Source organism: Solanum stenotomum, chromosome 1 (assembly GCF_019186545.1).
Source record: "Solanum stenotomum isolate F172 chromosome 1, ASM1918654v1, whole genome shotgun sequence".
In the NCBI taxonomy this organism is placed as follows: domain Eukaryota; kingdom Viridiplantae; phylum Streptophyta; class Magnoliopsida; order Solanales; family Solanaceae; genus Solanum; species Solanum stenotomum.
In genome coordinates this window covers 3,600,443-3,617,985 of record NC_064282.1, presented here as the reverse complement: position 1 = coordinate 3,617,985, position 17,543 = coordinate 3,600,443, and the positions used below count along the sequence as shown (strand labels likewise).

The 17,543-nt window shown below is 30.9% G+C and overlaps 2 protein-coding genes across 3 annotated transcripts; both read left to right on the top strand.

Moving 5' to 3' along the window:
• The first annotated feature begins 1,672 nt into the window (after positions 1-1,672).
• Positions 1,673-5,900, top strand: LOC125853675 (B3 domain-containing protein At5g42700-like). Of its 2 annotated transcripts, none has more exons than XM_049533400.1 (8): positions 1,673-1,808; positions 2,883-2,969; positions 3,470-3,501; positions 3,601-3,763; positions 3,973-4,179; positions 4,559-4,649; positions 4,744-4,899; positions 5,462-5,900. In XM_049533400.1, the coding sequence occupies exons 2-8, from the start codon at positions 2,928-2,930 to the stop codon at positions 5,656-5,658; spliced, it is 888 nt and encodes a 295-aa protein (XP_049389357.1). In that variant the 5' UTR covers positions 1,673-1,808; positions 2,883-2,927; the 3' UTR covers positions 5,659-5,900. The 2 variants fall into 2 exon arrangements, with proteins under 2 accessions (XP_049389357.1, XP_049389358.1); XM_049533401.1 differs by having other exon boundaries at positions 1,707-1,885.
• Positions 5,901-14,918: 9,018 nt separating this feature from the next.
• Positions 14,919-17,543, top strand: LOC125849841 (B3 domain-containing protein At5g42700-like). Its single transcript, XM_049529812.1, has 7 exons — positions 14,919-14,948; positions 15,080-15,148; positions 15,625-15,659; positions 16,213-16,363; positions 16,459-16,665; positions 17,306-17,387; positions 17,470-17,543. The coding sequence occupies exons 1-7, from the start codon at positions 14,919-14,921 to the stop codon at positions 17,541-17,543; spliced, it is 648 nt and encodes a 215-aa protein (XP_049385769.1).

The following is a 17,543-nucleotide window of genomic DNA, read 5'->3' as shown; positions in this document are numbered from 1 at the left end:
ACCATAATGTTCCAGATCCAAACAACACAAACACTATGTAAGATCAATGTGTCTCTTTTAATTAATAAGTACTCCTATTTTGCATGTCTATGTCATCTTTTTACATCTCTTTCATTGTGGTCTCATTTGAAGTATTTGTCCGTCATATTTCCTTTTTTTTCTGTGCCTGTTATTTTATTTACTTGTTAAATTTATGAATTTAATGTTTATTGGTACTCAATATATGTTTTTATTATTATTGTTATTATCATAAATCGAAAATGATTTTTTAAAAAAGAAGTAAACAACACTCATCTAAAATAAAATATGCATAAAGATTGTAATGACTAATGAACAGCAAAAGTTAGAGAATTCTTTCTTATTTTAGAAGCAAAAGTTTCCGAGACACAATTTTAGTATGAACAATACTTTCGAGTTTCGAGAGGCAAAACTAAAATATTTGGAATATGGTGTCTTAAGGATCAACTAAAATCAAGTTAAAGATGTCTAAATAATTGTGTGTTTTTTGGTTGCTAGTAAAGGCCACATTAAGATGTCTATTTATATATTGTGTCATTTTAGAGACTCAAGTATAGCTTTGTAACATAACATTCCTTCTGGTTTATGATATTATACTTATCTCGATTTATTTATAACTTCTTTTAACTTATTTATCATTAATTAATATATAAAAAAATCAACATGACTAATTTACCCTTTTATAATATTATATTATATTATTTTGATTACTTTATTTATTGAAGATCTTTCTAAGGAAATTCAATTAATCTTTTTTTTTAAAAAAAAAAAAAGACACTGAACAAATTTCTTCTAATGTGGGTGTGTAGTAAATTCATTTTCCTGAGCATTAATAAATCCATGGACTGCTCATTAATTTGCAACCAGGAAAGTCAATATGAAAACTGCGGAGAGTAAATTGTAGTTCTTTTTTAAAAAAATGGCAGGTAAGCAACAACTTTGAAAATGCACTTCTAATCACTTCAATTTGACTTAAATTGACCCGATAATAAAAATCTTTAATAAGATAATTTTTTTTAAAAATAATATAGGTAAAATGCTGAAGTTAAATAATAATCTTCTTATATATATAATTAAAAAGTTATCATATAAACAAATAATTAAAAATGTTTAGAATGAAATAGACAATATTGCATAGCAAAAAGAAAACAGAATATCTATTATTCAAAATTGAGAAGCAAGTTTGATTTTTAAAATAAAATTAAGGGGTCTAATTAGTGTTTGGCAATAAATATTTTCCAAACATTTCTTGGAAAATATTTTTTATGAATAAACAAGTTCTTTAAAAATGAGGAAAAGGACTATATGACAAATTTCCTCCTCACTCACCCAATCCCCAACCCCTACACATAGGCCATCCCCCCTCCCCCCTTCCGAACTCCCACTCTCCATCTCATCCCCTTTTTGAAGTGTTTTCTATATAACATATAAATAATTTTGAAATAATATGTTCTTATTTACTTATCAATACTAAAAATAAAAAGTCATCCACTTATTTTTTTAAAAAAATATTTCCTAAAAATTTATTTTGTGTGAAAACATTTTCTTTCCTACCAAACACACCCTGAATGATTTTCAACAAAAAATAAAATAAAAATGAAGATTAATACTACAAGAATATTTTTATATATTTATTTAAAAGATTGAGATATAAAAAGAAATGAAGTGGTAAGATTCATGATCGGACATATCTTGGTAAAATACTCGTTGAATTTGTCAGGGTTACAAGAAAAGAGGAAAACAAAAAGCTGCCCAAAAATTAAGAAATTGTGTGCCTGCAATTTCACGAGGTGAATTTTGTATCTCTAAGATTCTTATTTTCTTTTTTTTGTTGGTGAAGACAAATTAATTCATCTCTAGACAAAGGGTAAAATACCGTTTCATTTTTTTTTATATTATACCTAACAAGAAACGTCTGATTTTCATACCTGTGTTTCTTTTGTTTTATGGGGATGAGATGTTGTTTTCTAATATGATCTTGATTAATTTTTCGGTTGAGTTAGGTCCAAGTTTTGTTATCACAAAATATTATAGTTAAACCCATCTCTATTGTTATATTTTTCAATATTGGGCCTTTATATTATTTTATTCACTTTATCCACGCTCCTGATGTCCAGTCTTGTCATGTTAGGTCATTAATTATTGGAAAGACTAGGTGTAAATGTGTTTTTGTCTCCTTATATGGTCTTAGTCCATTTTCATGATTTAGTTTTTTTTGTTAATGAAGTTTTTTATGATTTTGTTTTTGGGGTGAGTTAAGTCTAATGTTGATTATCTTAATATGGTATTAAAGTCACCGTCTCCATAATTGTGTTTTCCGATATTAGGATTTTGTTCATGTTCTAGATGCTCAATCTTGTTGTGCTAGGTCGTGAATTGATGTCCCATATTGGTTGAGGGAAAATGTGTTTATTGTCTCCTTTATGATTTTTGTCAATTTTCATGATTTAGTTGTTGAGGTTGAGTCAGACCTATGGTCCATTCGGTATCAGAGTCACCATCTCTATTGTTGTGTTTTTCGATGTTGGGTTTTCATGTTATATTATCGACGCTTTAGATACCTAGTCTTAGCGTGCTAGGTGTTAATTGGTGTCTCCAGATTTGTTGAGGAAATGTGTTTTTGTTTCCTTATAGTTTTCGACTATCCTTTCCTCCTGAGCTACCTTTGTGGCTGAAGTAAACTCAAGGTCTATTTTCACCCAAGCTAGATAAAAATTCCAGTTCCGAGTGTGTGGGGATTGCTATATATAGTCTTTTCCAATTCCCCATGTAATGTTTAAGTTGTAGTCTTGCTTTTACTGTGTTCTTGATGACTTCGAGTTATTATAATTAACTTACATCCTTGTGGCTTTATTTATGGCCAGATCAAGAGGATTAGACCTTCTCATGTCACACAGAAACCTTAGGTAATGAAGGACAGGTCATTGGAACTCAAAGGGTGGCATAAGCAAGTGAGCAGATTTCTAATTTCTTTATCTTTTTTTCTAGTGTTCGGAACTTCCAAATAACTTCAAAGGGCGGAGTGTTATTTATGGGTTCACATGAATATAATTCAGTAATTTTTATCCATGATGTATGTATTAAGTATTGGCAAACTACTATGGTATTTCTAAAGTTCTTGGACAAATAACAACTATGCAAAGATGACAAGTTTCAACTATTTATTGGCTTGTTTTGGAGATCACCGACCCATGTCAACCTCTCAACATTTCGCCACCTTTTCAAATACCTATAAATAACTGAGTTCACTGTAAAATATTTATAGAGATTTACTAGATTCTAATAGTAAATGTTATTTATTTATGAGAAAAAATAAGTATAATGAAGTGATGGTTAGGCTCATTCTTCTTATGTTCAAGCGATAAAGACAATATGTTGTTATTGTATATATTAACTTAATGCCATCGTTATAGCCTATACACTTCAAAGCTTCTGATAAGTTCTTTTGCAGGTTGTTTGCAAGAAGTCCAAGAAACGTGGAAGGTACTTGTTATTATTATATTTCTTATCTTGTACTTCCCCTCCTCAATCTGAAACATGATATTAAATTTACTAAAATCTGCTTGTATAATGTTGTTGTAGCTGTAAAAAGAAAATGGCAATGATGCACAATCTTTATGGTCAAATTGATTTGGCTACATCTGCCAAATATCGAGCAGAGGAGGTCCTATCAAGATTGAGCACAAAATATCCAAGCTTTATGAAGCCTATGATCAGATCAAATGTTAGTGGAGGTTTCTGGCTAGTAAGAATTAATCTATCACCCAAATTAAGCAATTTCATATAGTTGACTAAAGTTCAATCCACGTACACCGACAGTGTTAAGAAATTTTACACTATCAGTGTAGTTTATCAGTTCATATTTGTTGTATATAAAAGTTATCCTTTTCGTGTTTCGTTAAACTCATTTGAATATGTTAGTGATTGATTTGCTTCATCTCTTCTTGGGCACAGTCTCTTCCAAGGTTATTCTGCCAGCTGCATATGCCACGGCATGATATAACCGTTACTTTGGTAGATGAAAGTCAGGAAGAGTACAAAACAAAATATCTTGCTGAGAGGAATGGACTCAGTGGTGGATGGCGGGGTTTCTCGCTTTCACATGACTTAGTGGAGGGAGATGTTTTAGTTTTCCAGTTATTCAGATTCTGCAAATTGAAGGTCAGAATTCGAAAATCGTCCTTCTGTCTTCTCTAGTAATCTGGTACATGTTGCTCTGCATTAGTTGGATGGTTTGTGAATGAAAAAGGAGTTCAGCAGTGAATTGGAGCTAAAACATGAATGTTACTGTAAATTGTTCTCCGATATGATTTCGAGACCAACTTTTGCACACGAACTCTGTGAACCAATTTTACAATACGAGGTCGTGTGAAAGATAACTACAGATGACTTCCAATTACGAGTAGAATTAGTAAACTGAAAAATAAAGCAACCTGGGAGTTCCAAAATATTGCAATTTCTTTTTAGGATGTCAGTGTATATGAGTCAAATACTTCTATGTATTTTGTGTTGCTTGTTCATTGCTGTTGACATTGTACAGGTATATATGGTCAGAGCAAATTATTTGGCTGAAGTTGACGCCGCACTTGTTCTTCTCCATTTAGATGCTCACCATAAACAAATTGATCCTGGTTAGTTTTGTAACCCAGAGAAGATATTTATAGTCCCCTGTATGAATTTGTCCTCTTTTTGCCATTGTTCTTACGTTGATGTGTCGAAGAGCAGTGCACCAAAGGCAGCATAATATAAGTATGAAACAAGTTGGGATCAAGCGTCAAAGACTTTCCTCACAAGAAGGGGATGATTATTCTACAGAAAACATGTTACACAAACATAGTCATTCGAGGAATATGTTCAAGAATCTTGATTTACCTTCAAAAGGTTCAAACTTACTCCCTCTGTTTACTTTTACTCGTCTCTATTCCAAAAATAGATTTTCACTTTTAGCCTATCAAGAAAAACAGTTATTCTTTTCCTATTTAACCCTCAGGCCTCAACATTAAATACTTATTCCCCAAATTATTTTCCAAGACCTAAGACTATACATCAAGCAATATGGACATTGTGATAAAATATTCATATTAATACTTGTTTCTTAAAGACCGTGCAAAGTTCAAAGTAGACAAGCAAAAGGGAACGAGAGAGTACTACATTTTGCTTCAAATGACGTGAAAAAGGACAACTTTCCTCTTGCACTTAACTTCAGGAACTACTAACTAGGCCTGTTTCAATAATTTAGAGGCAGATTGGGCCAAAACCTTTTGCACGCCAAATTTTTGCACCAATGTAACAGATGTAAGACATACGTTTTGCATATAAACATTATCAACCCGTCATTGGTTATATGTCATATTCTCTTCAATTTGTGACTTCTAATATTAAATAGGTTGCATTTAGTATAACATTGAGTGGGATTCATGTAAACCTTGTTGATTTGCTGCAGGACTGGACTATGAAACTCTTAATATTGTAGATGCTGTAAAAGCCAGCAAACTCAGTGACCCTCCAAATGGTACTTTCTCATCCTGGAACACAAGGCCAACCGAACTTGAGCAGTTAGAGATCAGACCATTTTCGAGTGGGTACTCCATTGAACCAGCTTTAACCCTGTCAGGGGCAGAAATGGTATTTAGGCCGTGAATACGGTTGCTCCTCTTATCCTTGACTTTAACTATAGTGTTGAAGTTGTATACAATGGATTGTAAAATCTTTTTTTACACCAGTGTGATTTTAGTTATAGCATGTCATTGCTTTATTATCCGAATTACAATATTAGGCTTGATAGGAAGAGTTACGTGTTAATGTAAATCAACTTAACCTGATAGCGTAAAATTTTGTGGGTGCATAGAACATAAACACTTCCCCAGGAGGAGTTTTCACTTTGAAAGTGTGTAGTCTAAGCAAAGTGGCCTGTTCTATTTGGAAAGGTTAATCGTTTATCTCCTTTATTTTTATATTGAGGGGTAGCTGCCTAGCTGGTGCTAAATTGAACACTAATAAATTTAAGAAAAGAAAAAACTTTTAACAAATTGACACAAGTAATCATCCATCAAAATAATTGGCAATAACGGTATGTTTTTTTGTTTATTTATGCCTGACATACATTTTTTATTCATAATATTGTATATTTTTTTTTATATTTGACTTGCGAAATCCACTAACGATGGGCCAAAAAAATTACAACATCAGCTCATTTTTAGAAATATTTATTTCTCTCAATTTAATTATTATATTTTCATATTTAAAGATTAATGATTTTTTTAGCTTTTCTTTTTCTTTTTTTTAAAACACCTTCTACAAATTTAAGATTTTTTTTTTAATAACGTTCAAATATTTTTTATATTATCGACTTTGAGTATTACTTAAATAAATTGGTTTGAGTATTACTTAAATAAATTGAAATACATATGAAGGTATATTGATCAAAGTTTGTTTTCAATTAATTTTTGTATTGTCGATAAAATGAACTAAGAAGAAAAAGGATAGTCTCAAGCAATGGAAGCATCTATCCAAAAACTTCTTCATGTTAGAAAGAAGACTTAATAAGTCATGAATAATTTTTTTATGAGATCAATTAGTCTAGATTTTAAAAAGAATAAAAAAGTAAAAAGTTACTATTGATGATTGCCTCAAATTGTTTCAATGTGTTGATGGAGAATGAGGTAAAAATAATGAGGACAAGAAAGCACCAAAAAAATCTTCTTATCTTTGGCAACCAAAGAAGAATCATAAACAAACTCCTACAATTAATTAAGAGTTCAAGTTACCATATAATACTTTTTTATTATTATTTAAATATTAATAATAAGTAATATATTAAAAAAAATTCTAAAAATCAAGCTGATGGTAAATTTTTTTTGTCTACTCGATGGATATAAGTTAATCTTTTTTTTTTTTAATCAATTGGCCAAATTTGAAACTTGGCTACAAACTTTTGTCACATACCAACAATAACTTTATCGGTGGCTTGATAATTGGTTTGAAATGAGTTATGTAGGTATTAAATTCTCCACAAGTAATGTCATGTTGGGTAAATGGTTAGAAGGTAGATTATTCATGTATAAAATTTAATACGGTGTTTGGTTTATAATTTAGAAATTTGCATAATTAATATATGCATAAGTTATGAGGGATTCTACGTATTATTTTATGTAGGTATTAGATATGGTTAAATTTTTTGTAACTAATACATGCATAAAATAATATATAATATTCACTTATGATTAATCTTTGTATTACTAATACATGTTTAATTCTAACTAGCTACCAAACGACCCTTAATTCGAAAAATTATTAAGAATATTCAATCGTACCAAACAAACATACTTGTTAATCATGTATATATAAAGAGATATCATTCATTATCAATTAATTCAATACACTAATTTTAACCAAACACAAATCAATAAAAAGAGAGGGAAAACGTACATATGAATTAGTTGTGATCATTAAATAGATAGGAAACTTTTTTCTAAGTACAAAACTTTGGGGCGAGTTTTGAATAGTCTCAACTCTGAACGTCATATTTTGGGTCAAAATGAAATCTGAAGTCGTTCTTGAGATTTTAAAATCTTTTGGAAAATAGATAGATTTATAAGTAGACATATTTTTTTAAAAATAATGAAACTTGACTTATAGCACACTCAGCAACAACGCAAATTTGACAATTATGTATTCCTACACAAGATAAAATTCAAAACATCTAATTTTCTTCCTAAATTGGCCTTTATGCTACCTAGATTAGAACACTCCTAAATGATTCTTCTCATCGTTATCTAATCAGTTAATCGTTTGGTAGAATATATTCGGAAAAATAATGCATGCATTAGCCTTGTGTATTGTTAGTACCTTGTTTGGTACTCTCTTCTAACCTATGTATTAGTTATACACTCTATAGTGTATTAAGGTGTGTATTACTAATACCATGGATATTTAAGTAGTGGCGTACGCAGAATCTTCAGTAAGCGGGGTTGATATTTATGCAAAGCAAGTTAAAAATATAACTATCGTATTTATAATAAATTATATCGTTGACTCATTGGTTTAAATTATTTTTAAGCTAAACGAGGTCTTGGGTTCAAGACTACTTAACCACATTTTTTAAAGGGAAAATTGTATATAATAGCAAACTATTAATTCAAATTAAATGCTATAAATATAGTTTGATTTAATTGTACCTCATAGTAAACTATTGCTATTTCACCTCTCTCCTGGTGAATCTCGCTCGCCACTCTCGTTCTCTCCCTCGCCTCTCTCGTTTTTTATACAAACGCAAGTGTATAAAGTGCGTTTGTGTTTGTATAAAGCGAGAGAAAATTGTATATATACATATATTTTCGTTCCCCTTTCTCCCCTCTCCCAGATCTCGCTCGCCACTCTCCCAGATCTCGTTCGCTCACTCGCCTCTCTCACTTTATACAATTGATCTTTTTGTATATGTATATTTTAACAAATTATACAATTGTTTTCTTTTGTATATGTATAGCGAAATATACATATTTATGTTTGCTATGGAGCGCAATTATGCAAACTTTGTTATAGCATACAAATATGAATTTTGTGTTTGCTATATATGAAAGTTGCTCTTTTTTAAATATGAGTAAAATATTTTGCAAAAAAAACCTTTGATAGAGGATTGAACCCGCAACCCCAAAACACTTAAAACGGACAATTAACCAACACGCCATCAAAATATTACTGTCAAATAGTGTCATTTTGTTTTAGATAAACCGTTATACCGAGTATTAATATATAGTAAAAAATTCCGCCGAAAGGGTGTCAGTTGACACCCTACGCCTAACGTGGGTCCGCCCCTGTTTCTAGGTACTCCCTCCGTCCCTTTTTAGTATAATGCATTGGCTCAATTAAAGACTCAATTGTCCCTCAAATTTTTTTGTACATCTTTTCCATCATAATAGTGGAGAGTATCTTTGTAAATAATTTTTTTTATGCAATGCATGCTATTTTTAATGCATCAAACCAAACAATGCATAAAAATAATCTATGTATAATTAATGGAAGCATAGCTAAAACATGCATTGCTAATACAAGCATTAATAATATACTCTATTTCACATTATTCTTATACACTATTAAACGACTCATAGTCTAAAATGACTAGCTATTTCTTTTTTGCTAGGCTTGTTCCGAAAAACTTGCTATTCATTTACCATTTCATTTTTATGATCGCAAACATGAAATATAATTTATACTCTTAAGGGGTCATTTTTAGTTGATCATAGTTATACAAGTATTAGTAATATAAAAATTAATTATGAGAAATTTTTGAAATATTAAAATAGTCTCAATGGTGGTATTTTGGGGAAGTTTTGAAATGCTTAAATAGTCTCAACTAGGGGTGAACCAAATTGAATCGAAAATTAAATCAAATCGCAAATTGAGTCACATCGGAAAAAATAATTCGACTAGTAATTTTGTTTGACTTGGTTTGATATTGAAAAAAAAATGTGACTATATTTGAGTTGATTTTAACCAAAAAAAAAAAAGTCAAACCGAGATTAAACCAATTCGACATTATATATATAATTTTTAAAATTTATTTGATAAATAAAAGTATTTACTTTTATATAATTTATAAATATTTCTAATTTTTTTTCATATTTTTTTTTTATCTTTTAACATGTTATTTCAAGTTTGAGACTTAGTGATTTGAATGGTCCAATAAAAGTTATAGTTCATAGATATTAGTAATTATAATAAAACTCAAATAAGAAAATCAAATCAACACTAATGCTAACAAAAGAAAATCAATTCAACACTAAGAATGAATAATGTGAGAAAAGACCAAAATAGTCCTTCATCTTTGGATTAAGACTCAAAATCATCCTTGAGTTTCATATGGAGCATTAATAGTCCCTCATGTTTGCAATATTTGTGCACTTTTGGTCCTTCTCCAAAATTTTGCCTATTTTTTAACATTGATTTCATCCATAATTTATGTATGGAGTGTTCAATCGTCATTTTATATATTTAGTAGAAATAATAACTCCACGTGAGAGAATGTGAGAAGAAAAATACCTTATTTTGTTTAGTAGAAATCGTATTGCAGGTAAATTCGAGAGGTTCATCACGACGATTTCAAGTGTCATAGTACAATTTTTTCTTTTCTTACAATGTCATATGTTAAAATATTCCTAGCTTAGCTGCAATAATATTTCTTTTGAACAGAACAAAGTGTTCTTCTTCTCACCTCCTCTCACATAAAATTATTATTTCAACTAAATATATAAAAAGACGATTGAGCATTCCTTACATAAAATTGTGGACAAAATTAATGTTAAAAAATATGCAAAAGTTTAGGGGAGGACCAAAAGTGCACCAATATTGCAAACCTGAGGGACTATTAGTGCTCCATGTGAAAACTCAAGGATGATTTTGAGTCTTAACCCAAAGATGAGGGACTATTTTGGGCATTTTCTCCAATAATGTTGACTATCTATTCTTAGTTTACATTGATTTAGATAATTAAAAATGCATAACTTAATTTTAATGTTTCTTTAATATTTAGTCATGTAATTAATACTTATTAGACTTATTTTAGCATGATTTAATACTTTTAAATTATGATCATCTTCATTATGACTTATTAATTTGTAATATTTATTTTATGCGATTTTATTATTATTTTTTGTTGAATATTTTAGTGTCATAACTCACCTCATATTTTGTGTTACTCTATTTTCTTAAGAAGCATCTTATATAGTTATATTTTGGTAGAACTAAAAACTATTTGAAGCATGAGTTAATTATATATTTGTATGAATATTTTATCAAAAAAATCCAAAAAACTCAAGGTTGAAAAACTCATATTTTATTAATTTGGTTTATAGATTTGAAAACAACCACAGTCTTAACGTTCATATTTTGGGTCAAAATAAAGTATTGAAGCTATTTTGGAATTTTAAGATTTGACTTTTAAAATTTTTCGAAAAATAAATAAATTCTATAAACAGACAAATATTTTAAAAAGAATATAATGAAACTCACCTGATATTACAGTTCAACAACAATGTAAAGTTGACCATTATATATTCCTATCTATACAAGATAAAATTTAAAATATCTAATATCGTTGTAACATAAATTTCCTCATAAATAATGTATATATTACTAATACCTACATAACTATAGTATCAGTGGCGTACACAGAAATTTTTATAAGCGGTGTATCACGACCCAAACCGTTGTGATTGGCACCCACACAAAGCCTCCGGTGGGAGAACCATTACTACAATCCAAACAAACAAAATTTAAGAAAACTAAGACATTTAAAGATACAGAAGCAGATTTAAATGCAAAAATTATATAGAGTTATCATAAACTCCAAAGGTTTAAACAAATAACTTAGCCAAACTAATGCGGAAGTCTTAACCCTTAGAACCTTAGAACCTGAAAGTCATTGTACCAAAACTCTACTAACGACAAGTCTAAGAACAAGGGGTACGACCCCGAAACTAAACAAACACCTTAACACAAATAGTCTGAGTCCGAAAAGAGTGGACTTAAACAAGAGAGATCCATGGCAGCCTGAAAGAACTGGCACACCCTTGAATTCGGCCACGATCAATAGTCACTTAGCTGAGGTCTATCAATAGTCACCTGAAGATGTCATGTACTCAACAAAGAACAAGCAAGTGCAGTATTAATACACAACCATAGTGTACTGGTAGGATCACGCGGCTATCCAAATAAGTGAAACACATGCAAGTAACCACAACATTATAAAACATGCATATACCGAACATATACAATATTAGTCATCTTTTCAGGATCAATGTACTATCTCACGTTCTCAATAATACACATTGGTTATCAATTTAGAGCAACATACAGTCTTCTAATATCAATCATCATTAGATATCAACGTAATCATCACAAGTAGATACACAACACAATTCATTGGTCCTCTCACGGAACCCAATTCAATGGTCCTCTCATGGAACCCACACCCAAACTGTTAGCATACCGGAACGTGATACCCAATCCAATGTTTATGTCGAAACGTGGCAATCGACCCCATATTTATGACGAAACGTGGCAACCGATCCCATGTTTATGTTGGAATGTGGGAACTGAACCCATGTTTATGCCAGAACGTGGCAACCGAACCATTCAACAAACCACAATCACAATGTATATTCTCACAATCATATAACAAGAGGTGATTCATGGTATACAATTATTCAATTATCTTCATTTACGATTAGGGTGATCAATAATGCAACATTCACATACATACATGCATTATAATGAGCAATTACAAACATATATCACACCAACATGAAATCACAATCATCACCTACCTCGAATCCAAGCTTGAATCCTGGCCCTAAGGCACTTGAATCTTTCTTTTCGGATTCTTCTCACTTGTTTGTGGTCTAAAAATATACAATTAACGCAAGGATCAACAATCAAAGGTCTAATTATCCGGATTATAACAAACCCAATAACCCTAGACCAAACCCAATAACCTAAGCTTTTTCCCACCAAAAGTCACAGATCAAAACCCTCCCCCATTGATAATTACCCATTCTCTTACGTTCTACGGATCGAAAAGCGAATTCGAGGAGTGAAAAGCTTACCTTTAGTCTCAAGAATGGTGAAAAATTTTCAAGAGTTGCTAGGGGTTCGTTCCTTACCTCTAAAAATTGAAAAGTGTAGAATAAAGACATTTTGAGGTTTATTTACGACCTTAAGTCATGTCGGACCCGCCACAACGGTCCTCACCCCGCTATAGCGGCCCCGCCCTTGCGGCAGAAATCCCGCCCCAACGGCTTGCACGGAACGAGTGAGCTATTTTAATAATTTCAAGACCCTCATTTCACAACACACCTTTAACCAACGACACTCAAAAAATATCATTCACGCTAAGATCAATTTCGGGAGTTCTACTCACCCGAATTCAATTCCGTAAAGTCATACAAGTTCCTTTTACGACTTATCTAACCACTCATGAAATCAAAATCATAAATAAGTCACCTGATTGTTACCAGATTTCCCTACACCTTAACGACTCTGATTTCGTCCAAATCTGAACTAGGTTGGGAAATTCCAAGTTACTACTCAAAAGTTTTCTGGCCCCAATTCTTTCCCCATTGGCTTTTCTATAACGACGGAAACAGGTCGTTACACGGTGTCACACTTTAATTAAAAAAATATACTATTAGGTCATATTAAAAATAGAATACAATACAAGTAAAGTACAATCCACGTATATATCCCTTAGCTCGATGAATTTTCATTTTTGAAATAGATTCAAATAAACCTCATTAAAAATTAATCTCCCTCCGTATTTTTACTGGTTCATGTTTGACTTGACACACCCCTTATAAAAATAATAAATAGAGGGGTATTTTATTATATCACCCTTATTAATTATAAGATCGGTCAATAAATATTGTTTAATTGCAAGGGTAAAGTAGACACAAAACGGTCACTTATATCTTAATTATCCAAACTAGACAAGTACAGTTGGACAATTATTTTTAGTATATTGAATATATAATGATGAACGAAGGGAACATTAAACACTTTTAAAAAAATATGAATTGAGTATGAATATATTAGGCACCAAACAATTAAGGTATAAAAAATATGACTGGCTGGTTCAAAATTTTGTTAATTCATACGAGGTGAAAAAATATAAATAAATGAAGTAAAGGAGTATTGAACACAAGACCTTAAGTTCACAATTTAGACATCAGACCAACTAAGTTGGAACGTCTCTTGTGACAAGTAGTGTCACTTTATTAGGTTTTATCTTTTATTTATATATATGTATTTAATAATTTTTTGATTATATATATGTAATTAATAATTTTTTGATTATATATATGTATTTAATAATTTTTTCCAACGAAGCCGTGTCACATGACACCCCTTACTATAATGTAAATCCGCCCTTGCATAGCACATTTTAAATTTTATCCTGTACAAATAATAATATAGGATAGTCAAATTTATATTGTTGCTAACCAGTGTATCAATCAAATTTCATTTTTTTCCTTTTTTAAATATTTATCTATTTACAGAATTTGTCTATTTCTCGAAAGATTTTAAAACCCAAATCTTTATATTCTAAAATAGCTACAGATTTATCTTGACCCAAAATATGACCGTTGAGACTATTTAAATATTCCTAAAAGATGACCTTTGAGTATTTTAATATTTTAAAACTTGACCCTAACTATGACCTGTAGATCTATTTTAATATTTCAAAACTCACCCAAAATTTCTACTTTATAAAAAAAGTCCCCCATATGTTTGTAATCCGCAACTAATTCATATCTATTTTTTTATCCCTTTCTATTTGTTTGTGTTTATATTAAAACATGGGTCTTGAATTGACTGATAATAATACATACATTTTTCTTTAAAGAGAAAATGCATAAGTACCCCCCAGCCTATGCCCGAAATCCCAGAGACACACCTAACCTTTANCCGAACTTAATTTATCCATAATATTCTACCCCTTTTTGGCCTACGTGGCACTATCCTCGAAAAAAATGTCAACATGCGCTGGGCCCACAAGACAGTGCCACGTAGGCCAAAAAGGGGTAAAATATTACATATAAAATAAGTTCGAGGGGGTAATAGGACCTTAGTAAAGGTTAGGTGTGTCTCTGGGATTTCGGGTATAGGCTGGGGGGTACTTATGCATTTTCCCTTCTTTAAAAGAACAACTTTGGGAAAAGGGAATAAATCATTCCAAACCTAGTACTCTTTCAATTAATTCCCATTTTTGGCTTTAAGGCTTTCTTCATTTCTCCTTATAAATACAGTATCATCTCATTTCCCCACTTCATAAGTTCTTTTCTGTTGAAAAATACCCCAAAAAATTCTATTTTGTTTTTCCTCAGTTTTTTTTCTTTTCTTCTAAAATGAAAAGCCGAGCTCGTTCTCCTTCTAAGGTACTCCATCTCCTTCTGCTACAATTTTCATTTCATGGTTTCAAATAAATTGTTTTAATTCTTTTGTCTATTATTTTGCTTATAATTATTGACCCGTGTTTTTTTGTTCTTTCATTTGATGGCTTAACTAGAAAAAGACGTTGTCAATCAATCAAGGAATGCTCAAGAAAAAGGTTTTGCCTCCCAATAGAACCGACAAGGTGAGAATCATTTTTTACTCTGTGCTTTGATAAATAGTTGACGGTTCTAAAAGGCCTCTATAGAGGTAAAGGTAGGTTTGCATTTGATCCATAAAAAATAATTACTTTATTTTTATGAGGTAAAAGTACGATCTGTGTATGCTCTATCAGAAATAATCTTTTTATCTCTACGAGGTAAAGACAAGGTTTGTATGTGCTTCATCAGGAAAAATCTCTTTATTTTTATGAGGTAAAAATAAGGTCTGCATATGCTCCATCGGAAACGACCTCGATCTATCTTTACATCGTTAAGATAAGGTCTCTGTACGCTCCATCAAAAATAACCCCTCTATCTCACGAGATAAAAATGATATCTACATATGTTATATCCTCTCTAGTCCCTACTGATGGGGTTATACAGAGTATGTTATCGTTTTGATAAACTAGTACTCTTGTACGGAAGTACTTTAAAACTAATTAAGATACTTGACATGCAGGTGGAAAATGGAGATAACAAGAAGGTTCAAATGTGGTAAGTGGAGAAAATGCAAAAATAAATTATATTAATAAAAAAATAGGTGTTAAGACGTGAATTTTATGATGTTTGAATTATTTTTTAATTGTATTTAAAGTTGAGTGGAAAAAATATTTTTTGAAATTGAAGTTGTGTTTGGATATGTATTTTATTTGAAAAAATGTTACTCTCTCCATTTTAATTTGTTTGTCATAATTTTTTTGGTTCATTTATTTGTCCTACTTTTATTAGTCCATTAAAAATGTGTTTTTTTTTTTTTGTGAATTCTTTAATTTTGATTTTAGACCACAACATTCAAAAGTATTTTTTTACTTTCTTAAACTTTGTATCAAGTCAAAATCAAACCTACAATCCAAAATGAAGTGTATACAAGTTTTGAATCAAACCTGAAAACTCAACTCAAAGTTGGAGTTTGAATTTGACTATGAATAATCAAAATATATTTTTTTTGAAAAAAAGAAAGATAAAAGATTTTTATGACCAATTGGCTGTAAATATATCCTGGTATTATTATCTCTTTAAAAATGATTTTTATTCTCGATTTTACTAGCATTGGAAGGAAGGTACAGGCAGACAACTCCGTTGATATAAGCTCATCAGCCCAATTGCGAGCCGAAATATTTCAAACAACTTTATCTTCTGAATTTCCAAATTTTCTCAAATGTATGCTCCCTTCCCATGTCACTGGGGGATTTTGGTTGGTAAGTAAATATCTTCTTAATAGAATTAGGCAATATTGAAATTGTTTTTGTTTCTATTTAATCTAGCCTTTCTTATAAATATTTTTATATAACAGAGCTTTTCAAAAAAGTTTTGCGTTTCTCATTTGCCAAAACATGATGCCAATGTTGTTTTGGTGGATGAAGATGGAGATGAATTTTCCACCAAGTACCTAATTGGCAAAAGCGGATTGAGTGGGGGGTGGAGAGGTTTCTCCATTGCTCACAATCTTGTTGAAGATGACGTTGTTGTCTTCCAATTGATTGAGACTTGCAAATTTAAGGTAACACCTTTTAAATGTTTAAATTTTAGTCATTTTGTTAAATCAAGAATTACTTTCGCTTTATTTATCTTAAATGTAATTAGTATAAATGAATTTCCACTCAACCAAGAGAGATAATATTAGAAACATAGATATTTCTGATAAAGTAGGAATGACCCCCGTTGTGGAGAAGATGAGAGAAGTGAGACTAAGATGGTTCTGACATGTGAAGAGAAAGATGCATATATGTGTTAGTAAGGAAGTGTGAGAGGTCGACTATGGTGGATTTGAGGAGAGGTAGAATTTAGTAGAAGAAGTATTAGGGTGAGGTAATTAGACATGACCTGACACACCTACAACTTGCGAGGACATCACAAAGTTCGAGGATTAAGGTAGAAAGTTAGTATACAACAAAGTCTTGTCTAGTTCTCATTATCAGTGTTATTAGTATTACTCGTCTATATATTATTCTTTAATTTTCATTACTATTTTTCCCTTTGTTTCAATGTCATATTATTTGTTGTTGCTACTCCATTACATCTCTTTACCTTCAAAAGGTAGGGGTAAATTTATGTACCGTCCTCCCCTTACCCCATTTGTGGAATTACATTTGGTATGTTATTGTTGTTGTTCGGCCTAATTATAGTTTTTATTGTTTTAGGTATACATTTTACGAGAAAATTGCTTGTCACATATTGATGTTGCTGTTGTTCTTATGGATTTTATTGTTGAAGCACACAATGGTATGGTTATAAACAATATATTTTAATTTCTATGACAATCAAGATGTACATTCTAACTTTCTATTTGCTTATATTATCTCAGAAGATCCAAATAAAAAGATGAATATGTGTGAAGCAAATGATGATAAATATTTGGAGCCTCCTAAAGAAAGTTAA